Source organism: Gossypium arboreum, chromosome 11 (assembly GCF_025698485.1).
Source record: "Gossypium arboreum isolate Shixiya-1 chromosome 11, ASM2569848v2, whole genome shotgun sequence".
Lineage (NCBI taxonomy): Eukaryota > Viridiplantae > Streptophyta > Magnoliopsida > Malvales > Malvaceae > Gossypium > Gossypium arboreum.
In genome coordinates this window covers 121,712,843-121,723,317 of record NC_069080.1, presented here as the reverse complement: position 1 = coordinate 121,723,317, position 10,475 = coordinate 121,712,843, and the positions used below count along the sequence as shown (strand labels likewise).

The 10,475-nt window shown below is 29.7% G+C and overlaps 1 protein-coding gene across 1 annotated transcript; it reads left to right on the top strand.

The window, feature by feature from the left end:
• The first annotated feature begins 8,078 nt into the window (after positions 1–8,078).
• On the top strand, positions 8,079–9,700 carry LOC108471134 (60S ribosomal protein L22-2). Its single transcript, XM_017772726.2, has 3 exons — positions 8,079–8,222; positions 8,658–8,893; positions 9,287–9,700. Exons 2-3 carry the CDS (start codon positions 8,670–8,672, stop codon positions 9,429–9,431), a joined length of 369 nt encoding a protein of 122 aa, XP_017628215.1. The 5' UTR covers positions 8,079–8,222; positions 8,658–8,669; the 3' UTR covers positions 9,432–9,700.
• Positions 9,701–10,475: the final 775 nt, after the last annotated feature.

Below are 10,475 nucleotides of genomic sequence, written 5' to 3'. Positions count from 1 at the left end.
CATAACACATTTAGAGAATTTTGTGTTTACGTTTTGTGGGTTCTTTGTTTTCGGGTTTTCGGGGTTTAGTTTTTATCTCCATCTTTTGTACTATTCGTTCTTTTGCCATTATAGTAAAATTATCTTTGTCCGTGGTTTTTTATCCTCTTTGGAGGGGTTTTTCCACGTTAAATTTATGTGTTCAATTTCTCAATTTATTCTGCTATTTTCTTGTTCGTTACTTAATCGGGTTAAAATCCTAACAACAAACTTAGTCCAGCGAACAATTAAACCTTTTATAAATACGAATAAGCCAGTATCATGTATTGACAGACTACTATAGTGGATTCCCTATTTAAAAATACAAATGCATACTCTCTTTCAAGAAACGCCCCTTTAAAGCTCGTACAATTATATCCCAAGACTAAAAAAACCAAGTTAACTTTAAAATTGTTAGATTCTTATCATAGAATTAGCTATCAAAAAAGTTTCAGAACTTACCAAGATCTTGCCACAAAGGTGGTTGACCAAATTCTGCCACGTAGACATCACCGAATACGCTACATAGACGTTACGGGATTCGCCAGAAAGTCAATACAAAATACACCACTAAGACTTAGCAAATCACACCACACAGGCATCACACAGAATTACGTGCTTACTGTCTTGACAGACTTTCTCAAAAGGTGTCATGGGTTTCTCCCTCATGGTCTTATACATATCTTCATATTATAATTTGCCAGTCTAGTCTATCTTTCATTGGAGGCGTCACCATGAGTGTGTTCATAGACATACAATGTCATGGGTCTAAGCCATATGGTCTTACATAGTTCATTCTTATGTTGTGGTTTGTTATTCTGGTTTAGATTTCAGCGAAGGCTACACCATAAGTATACTTATTATCAATGTGATTTGCTTGTCCGGTAGCAATGTACCTACCCTACCAGAAGCATAAAAAATGAATGATATATTCACTTAACATCAATTATACTTGCCCCGATTAATTCATTCACCTGACTAATTCATACTTTTCCATACTTGTTTTTACATGTGTCCATATCATACCTTGTCTTATTCATACAGCAACTCATATAACTCATTTATAAACATACAAAGTTTTGTATGATATGTCACATATACATGCTTTCACCAATTATCTGGGGCAACATCTACATAGAATTTTCCATTATAAAATACTACTCATGAGTCAAGATAAAGACTCACTTGAAACTCACTTTTACCGCAACTCAAAGGTCTAAACCCGAAAGTCCTTCATGAACCAACAATAACAACTACTTAAAAAAATATTGAACCACTATTAAAACCCATTTATATATACACTATATATATACACCCAGTACCTCCTAATGGACCTTGACAAGTGTCAAATGCATACAGTAGTTGTCTCCTTAATGTCCTATAAAAATTAGAGAAAATTCGATGTCAATGCTAATTGACTGGTCAAACCATTCAATTGATCATCAACTAGTCATTGATGGGCGTCGAAACCACAAAATAAAAATTCTTACGATAAAATAACTCTAAACAATAGTAAAGAGTAGTAGGGTCGAATCCATAGGGATTGGTTATTATAATCTAATTTCATTTTTCTTCTTGTGAACAGGATTTCTATTGTGGAAATGGTTGTGCCTACGACTCAAAATAAACTTGCTGAAAAATAAATAAATAAAATAAATTAGGGGATTTGAAAATGTTTAGAAATTAAATAAGTGAGATAACCGAAATAAAAAAATTATATTAATCAAAAATAAAATTAAATAAGAAAGTGGATTTGAATTTTGTAAACAGGAATATAAAGCTTTAGCCTTAGACTTGGTGAATTACGGTTTCCGAATCGATCCTCCAAAATAGATTTTCTCTTCCAAATAATAAGTTGGTTATAGCAATCAACAACATCCTAACCTCCAATTCTTCCTTTCATAGCTTATTCTGGTATGACCTGCAAATCAACCCTTACCGTTTATCTAACCGCGATACATGCATTCGCAATTCAAGACCCCAGCATTTTGAAGAACCCAACTCGGATTAATAGCCTCAATCGTGTGGGGCATTTAAATCTGATCACTATTTCCCTTGACAAAAATCCTACCAGTATGACCCCGTTAGGATACGCCAATTTGTTCGAGGGAATTCAAATTCAGCACAATTGACTCGACTTCCCAACTGTACACCAAAACTACTCCAACCCAACGTGCGCCTTTTGAATTGAAATTAAATTGACTTTAAGGGATGAATTTGTACTAACCCATATTTCGAAGAAATGGTGAATACCATTATAAAAGACTTTTAGTGCGGATTCATTTCTTACGATTCTTAATCGGAAAGAATATAGGCCTAAAACTAAATTAGAAGTTTAGTGAAGCATGAAATTAATCATGCTTGGTTGGTCTATGAAAATGGTTTTAATGGAAATTATGGAAGATGGAAAAGTAAAAGGACTTGAGAAGCAATTAAGTCAAAAGATTGAAATGGAAAAAATTGGCAAAATGCCTGTACTTCACACGTGAAAAGAGAAAGAAAAAAATGAATTGATTTTTTCTATTCAATTTCCAAGCATTTAAAGTGTATCTTTCGAAGGCCACTATACACCTTATTTATATACAAACCATATACTAAAATTAACCTAACCCACCTAACAACTAATTACATGAAATTAAATATCATATTTTCTTTTCTAAATATGGCTTTTACAAAGTCAAAAATCTAATTAGCCTTTAAATGCCTCCAAATTTCTAATTCAGCCCCTCTTTTGTTGCTCGTGCTCCAATTTAATCATTTTCTACTTGTCTTTGAATTAAAACATCCAGATTTCGTTCCTGAAAAAATTTAAACATAAAATCACCAATTTAGCATAAATTAAATTAATTCATTTGAACACGTAAAATATGCAAAATAAATATGCTAGTAATCACGTTACAAAACCCCACATACACACCGTTTAAACAAACCAAACGTACCATAATTATAGCGATAACTCATATATGGTGTGGCCTCAGAGACATTTTAGTCCTTTACAGGTTTAACATGTACTTAGTAGGTGCATCATGGCCAACTAAAACTCTGAGGCGTATTCTTCGCTTACTGTACTCCATCCTCTATTGAAGATTACTCGAGAATAAATCCGGAGATGCTTCTACAGCAAATATTTTATGCTAAACTTTAGTTCGCTAGAGATGTGAAAATTAATAGGCTAACTATGAATAGAGTGCCAAAACAGGTAACCTTCACAACTATACACCCACTCCACGGATCCACCAAATTTGAGGTGTGACAACTAGATGGTGAAGTTTGATAAATAAAATCTTAGCATTGATATATTAGCTTTTTTGAAGCTTTCAACTATTTTTGTACTACCAAATATTGTAATAATATTGATTTGTTTCAATACCAAATAAAATAAATACTTTCTATTGATAATATTCCTTGTTACATTGTCAGAGAGACATATATATTTATATTTTCTTTAAAGAATATTAATATAATTGGACTATATATTTGGAAGTGCAACAGGTTTGGGACCAATGATTTTTCAATACAAGTTATATCTACCATTTGAAGGGTTATTCTAAGAACTCTCATTCTTTTCTTATTAATTGCCAACGAATTTACAGTCCGTCCCCATTAACTGCTCGGGCATCAACCCAAGAAGAATCAATTCTAGGTTTATTGATAATCCATGATCAACTTCCTTTCGTAGTACCATACCCTCAGGGGAAGTCGAATCCTAGCTGCCTCCTTGAAAAAGAGGTGTCCTGAATCGCTAGACAATAGGGGCATACTTGCCTGACCGCAACCATATTATGCCCATAATATGAGCAGTTTTTTTGAAATTGTCAATATAATGGAACGACTAGAGTCGAAAGCTTTTTCCATATTTTATGATTTTCTATTTTTTATTCACGATTTATACTCAGTAAATCATTCATTTTAATCGCCACTCTATTTGATATAGAAATATATTAGATAAATTCAATCTATTATATAAATATTTACTAGAAATAAATAGATATTATAAAAAGAAAGTAGATTATAACCTTCACTTTTTTATGCTTCCATTTATTTAGGAAATGCAATAGATCTGTTAGGATTGACTTTTAAGCATCCCAGTTTTTTTTTTATTTAACGGAAACCAATATCATAAAAAGCTTATTGTGATAATTTAGTCGAATTAAGACAAATAATAATAATAATAATAATAATAATAATATATCAAAGCTCTTTACCAATCTAAATTTTGATTGAAAAATCTAAAAGCAATGTCGAGATATTAATTTTCACCATCCTCGTAAAGATATAAATAAAACAAGTTAATTAAATCAAACACAATTAAACATTAATTAAAAATATTAATCATATCTGAAACTTTAAATAAAAAACTTCATATAGAACTTTACATTTTAACGTCTAAGATCTTGGATGAAAAAGCGAGGATGAATTTGATTATCGATTGAAAGGGAACATCATTACTAAGTAAGATATACTTTTATATAAAGTTATTGTGGAATATAATTGAAAATCCTTGAAGCAGCTAAGTGGTTAAAGGTGAGGATAATTGCTTAGGGTTATAGGATCAAAACCTTTCGTTATGGTTTTTACCTTTCTTTACTTCTTTGGCGTTTAGATGAAAATCTAAGGGATAAATGCTAAAATTACTTATGAACTATGGTTTAATGTGTAATTGTATATATGAATTTTAATTTTGTACAATTGTATTGATGAAATTTTGATTTGATCCAATTCTTGTCAATTAGTAATTCAATTATTGATATAATATCATTTTATGTTTATATATTACATGCATAAATAATTATATTTACCCAATATAAAAATAAATTGATGTATTTTTTAATGTGTATGATTAAATTAAAATTAAAGTTTCAAATATATATATTTAAATCACAATTAAAATTTTACGTGTATAATTACACTAAATTAAAATTCATATATATAATTACACGTTAAATCAAAGTCGATCAATAATTTTAAAATTTATCCCAAAAAATAATGGTGTAGCGGAGCGGTTAAGCAAAATTGGGTTGATAGCAGACCTCTGATTGTTCCTCGTATAGGCAAATGGTATTTTTTTTCCTTGAATGCTGAAAAGAAAAGCAATAGCAATTGGTGCAGTTTCAATCCTTGAGTTTTTTTTTTAGTACAAAATGTGTTTAGAGTAGTGAGAAAATAAATAATAAAGAGAATAAAAAATAAAATAATAAGAGAGAAAAGAAAACATATTTTTATTGATTAATGAAAATGTTTATAAAACTTCTTCAAAATCTATATTCATAAAAATAAAAAAAATACATGATATAAAATTCTACTTTTAATGTCTTTTAAAATCCTAAAATATATCAAATTTATCTTAATTTTAATTGACATCAATTTTTATTTTTATTTGAAATGACAATAAATTAAAAAGATTATAATAACATAAAACTAGATCCCAACAGAGAAACGTCAAACACTTAAAGATCTTCTCTCTTCTCTTGAACTAATTTTATGAACCTATCTGCCTCTTCATTATCCTCCTTAGGATTCATCTTTCATTCTGGTCCCTTATAACACCCCTAGCTGCAACAAAATTGGTTTCCTCTTTAACAACACCTTCAGATCTTAAGCGAATTCAATTATTGCCTAATGTCAAAAGTGATGTTGATATTTGCAAAGGTTCCTTAGTTGCCTTATTATTAGAGAATTCATAGTGTTTAGCCCAATTATAGGATACTTTAATAATTTCATTCGCACTTTATGAAATATCCTAAAATAAAAGCATATTACGATTTTTTCATATACGCTACACAATAAGACCAAAGAAATATTGTCAATCCACATCCCCTAGATGAATCTGATGATGATTTTATAAATTTACCGCTAACTACTCAATAAAATTTATTAAAAGAAGAGAGACATCAATTTAATAAATAAAATATTCAAAATATATACTTAATAAAATATTCAAAATATATACTTACTTTTTTTTTAAAGAAATGGTATATACTCAAAATACTAAAAGAGGTAGGATTTTTATATTATAAATTAATTAGATTCAATGAATGGAAGTAAGAAAACAAAGAGAAGCTAAATAAATATATAAATATCACTATCTAAAGTTACAAAAAAAAAAAAACTCCCTTTCCACTTTGCGATAATACCAATTTCAAGATTGGCCTAAAAATATAAAATAATAATAATGAAAGGTGAGAGGACTTGACCATTTCTCATGTTGTGGGTCAGAGAAACAATTGCAGTAAACCAAGCTTCGGGAACTCAGAAGTGATGGGCTTCCATGCCTAGTTACTTCTTCCTTGTACATTTTATAATCTATATTAATTGCTGTTGAAAATTGGGTTTTTTTATTAAACTAACCCCAAAAAATAAAATATCTATAAAAATATTTTACTTAAAATATAACTATAAAAATGACCTGAAATGAATAGATCAGGAATATGTCGACATCTTCATAACCGGCACCCAAGTCAATCACATGAATATCATTGCTCGATAATTATTGGGATTTAAAAAAAAAAATTTGATGAACACCCATATATATTTTTTAATTGTAATAAGAAAAATACATGTATTATCTAAGTATAAATTATTTTTTTATTAAGTGTCGACATTCAGGTGATCGACACCGCCAAATATTAGTTAAAAATATTTATTAATTTATTAATTGCCGTTGAAAATTGACCTGCAGGCCTTAAAATTTATCTCAAAGCATGGGGTTAATAATATTTTAGAGGAAGAATTAAGTAATTTGTGATGGTTTTTATAGGTATTTTAGTTTGGAATTTAATGAATAAAAGAAATATTATTAGTTTTAAAAATAAATTAAGAAAACAGGTATTTTTTTTTCAAAATTTAGGAAAATAGATCGGTTTTGGAGAGAAAAGATGAAAGCGCGCCATATAGAACGCGTCTTACAGGACGCACTTTCTAATTTTTTTAACACATTAATTCTTTTGATCAGATGGGTAAATATTAGATGTTTTGTGATTGAGTCCTGAGCTTAATTTCTTTGCTATTGACATTTGTATTTTTTTATTTCATATTATTTTAAGATTTTTTTAATTTTTTATCACATTAGCTCTTTTGGTTAGACGGTTAAATTATAATAATTTCATCTTTGCGTTCCAGATTTAATTTCTCTTCTAAGCACTTTTTCTTCGAATTTACCCATCATTCTTGTGCACCTCTAATGAGAAAAAGAAATATAAAGTTGCATTAGGATTTAATTTTTGTAATCTTAAAATTTGACAATTATTCTTATATTGGGTTTAATTTTTCGTTTAAGTTAATCTCAGATATTTCTTAAAAAAGTTAAATTATGAAAAAATTAAACCCTAATATAAGAATAATTATAAAGTTAAAAATTAATTTAGAGAATTTTTTTAAAAATCATTAGCTGTTTTATAAACGTCCTTTTCACCTCCCTTATTGGCATAAAAATATTAAGTTTTGTAACATCTCTGCAATAAATTGAAAAGACTGAAGAAAATAAATATATCCATTCAGGGTCTTGTCTGAAGTAACAAAGTTGGCAATGTTGATATTATTATTTATTTAAATTTTTAATTTACGTTGTTTATCAAGCACATATGTGAATTACCATAAATAAATATAGCTATTTAATCGTCTTGTCTGATAAACAAAATGTTTATATTAAATATATTTTTTCATAGTTTTGTTCGCAATGTTGATATTATTGTTTATCAACCATAACGATTTATTTGATTTACCCTTCAATTTAATTTTTCATATTTTTAAATTTACTTTATTTATCGGTTCACCGCAAAAAAATTAACTTCTTTTAATTTTAATAGAAATTAATTAATTTTAAAAATTTAAAATTTTAAAAGTGAAATATATATAATTTATTTAAAAAATATAAATAATATAAATTTTTTGAATACACATAATATTAATTTAAGAATTAAAAGAGTTAAAAAATTGACTAAAAATTTAAAATGAATTTTTTTATAAAATTGGAAGACAAATAAATTATTACGTCAATAATAAAAGAAAATTCCTTTTTTGAGTCAGTAATTGATTTGAATCTTCGCCGTTGATCGCCATTACTTTCTACAGAGCAAATGGTACACCGCTGTTGCACTAGATCATAAGAAAGCAGCAAATCCACAAATAAAATGCCTTAAAAACCCTAGCTTGCTTCTTCTTCTTGGTTGCCGCCATTCTCCAGAGCTTCAACGCATTTTTCACGGGTAGCTCTCTTTTCCCATTAGCAATAATTCATGGTTAATTATATGTGTTGCTTTCCGAGAAATTAAGGAACTTTTCATAGACTGTCTGAAAACTACAGTAAAGGAAAATGCATCTGTTACTCATGATGTTTTAATATTTTTCCTCTTTTTTAATCAATGTAGCAATTCCTCTGTTTCCATAGGTTTTCTTTTGAATGTAATTTAGTTCGTAATTTTGTCACGATGACCCAACATAGTATATGCCAAATATAGGATAGTCGAATCGTTGATTTAATGTTTTCATTTGGGCTTATTAGAATACAGCACATTTACCTTTGTATGTGTTTGCTTGTCAAGAACATGAGGGAAAAAAAATTAGTCTTTCGTTGTTGTACTGACTGGACTTTAGTAAATTTGGTTGATTTTAATATTTTCTATATTGGGTTATTTGAATAGGATAAACTGAAAATGAGTCGAACGGCGGGATCGAAGGGGAAGAAGAAGGGAGTTACCTTCACTATCGATTGTTCGAAGCCAGTGGAGGATAAAATCATGGACATTGCCTCTCTGGAAAAGTTCCTTCAAGAGAGAATCAAGGTTGGAGGCAAGGCTGGTGCACTTGGTGAAACCGTAGCACTCACTCGCGAGAAGAGCAAAATTACCGTCACTTCCGATGGCGACTTCTCTAAGAGGTAAAACAAAAAGAGATTGCTTGATTTGCTTTAAGATAGGATTGTATCTTTCTGTTGGCATGGGTATCTCTTTGTATCATAAGCTTTCTTGGAGTATAGATACTTAGAAAGCATTGAAGATACTTCAAATTGAGGTTGGTTTTAATTGTCTTCTGTTACGGTAGCCTTATTTGCTTCGACCTCCGGGTGATAACTCTGGTGTTGGCATGGATGATAACTCATCTTTTATAAACATGGGATGTTTCAATTTAGTTCCCTCACGAGTTTCATTTGCTTTTAAAATCTTCAACTGGCATTTTTCTATGTTGTATTGCTCGTAGTTTGCCTTGCGATTGGATCATCCGGATTGTGCTTGGACATGTTCATTCACTCATTTTCTCCATTTTTGTGCAGGTATCTGAAGTACTTAACAAAAAAATACTTGAAGAAACACAATGTACGGGATTGGCTCCGAGTGATTGCTTCCAACAAAGATCGAACTGTTTACGAGTTACGGTACTTCAACATTGCTGAGAACGAGGGAGAGGAAGAAGATTGATTTCTTGGGTGAACAACCAGTTTTAATGCTGGCTGATTTGCCACCTTTTTTTTTTTTTGTTTGATTGTTGAGGCTTTAGACAACCAGGTTTATAAAAACTTTTGTTATTTACTGAAACATGAGATTTTGCAATGGCTCTGTTTTACCAATTGAATGTATTTTATGTTGTGAGTTTGTCAATTAAGCTTAGAAATGACTTTTGGCCTATTCAAAGTGTGATTTATATGTTGGAAATTAGATAATGATTATCTTGTTCTTATGCTGGGAAATTGGTAATCTTTTATTCATGAGTTAATTTTTAAAACTGGGCCGACCATTTTTTTTCAATTTGATAGGTTCAATCGAATGGTTTGATTTTGGTTGAATAAATTATTAAAAAAGTTTAAAAAATAGAAAGAATCAGCCATTGATTCAATCAGTTTTCTTCAACCTATTTCAATCTTTGCTTGAACTAGTCATTGAGAATCTTTCAATTGTTTTATATAGGTTTTAATAATATCTGTTTTTAACATGTTCAGAATTATCTATAAATAGAATGATAATAAATAAAAAATAATGCGCTTCAATATATTTAAAATTATGTTTTCTTTTGCTAATAATAATATTTATGTTAATTGAGTTAAATGTATTTCAGTGCAATTAAAATTAGGCTCTCGTTTACTGATAATTGATAATAATATCATTGTGATTTTATAAATGGAGAAAATTGTAAGGTAAAAAAGGGGTTGGGGGGAGGGGAAATGAGAGAGATGTTGGACTTGGTGATGTGAAAACTACCGTAAACAAAGGGGGGGGGGTGATGCAAGGAATTATAAATTCTTACCAAAGATAGGGAATCATATCTACCTAGGGACTCTCCCTGTTCTCTCCATAACCAACAATAAAAACTTGTTTGAAGAAGAAAAAAAGCAAACCCCTTTTCTTTTTTATCTTTCTTCAATAAATAAAAAAAACTTAGGGGGTCCAACACGCAACCCCAACGTGCAATTTCTTCAAACTGTTACTTTAGCCTGTATCTGGCTGTCTGCAATTGGTCATCACCAT

Excerpts from the sequence above, each read along its gene's own strand:
- LOC108471134 (XM_017772726.2), top strand. The coding sequence starts at position 8,670 with ATGAGTCGAACGGCGGGATCGAAGGGGAAGAAGAAGGGAGTTACCTTC. Across the intron at positions 8,894-9,286 it reads GATGGCGACTTCTCTAAGAG|GTATCTGAAGTACTTAACAA; the intron begins GTAAAACAAAAA and ends ATTTTTGTGCAG.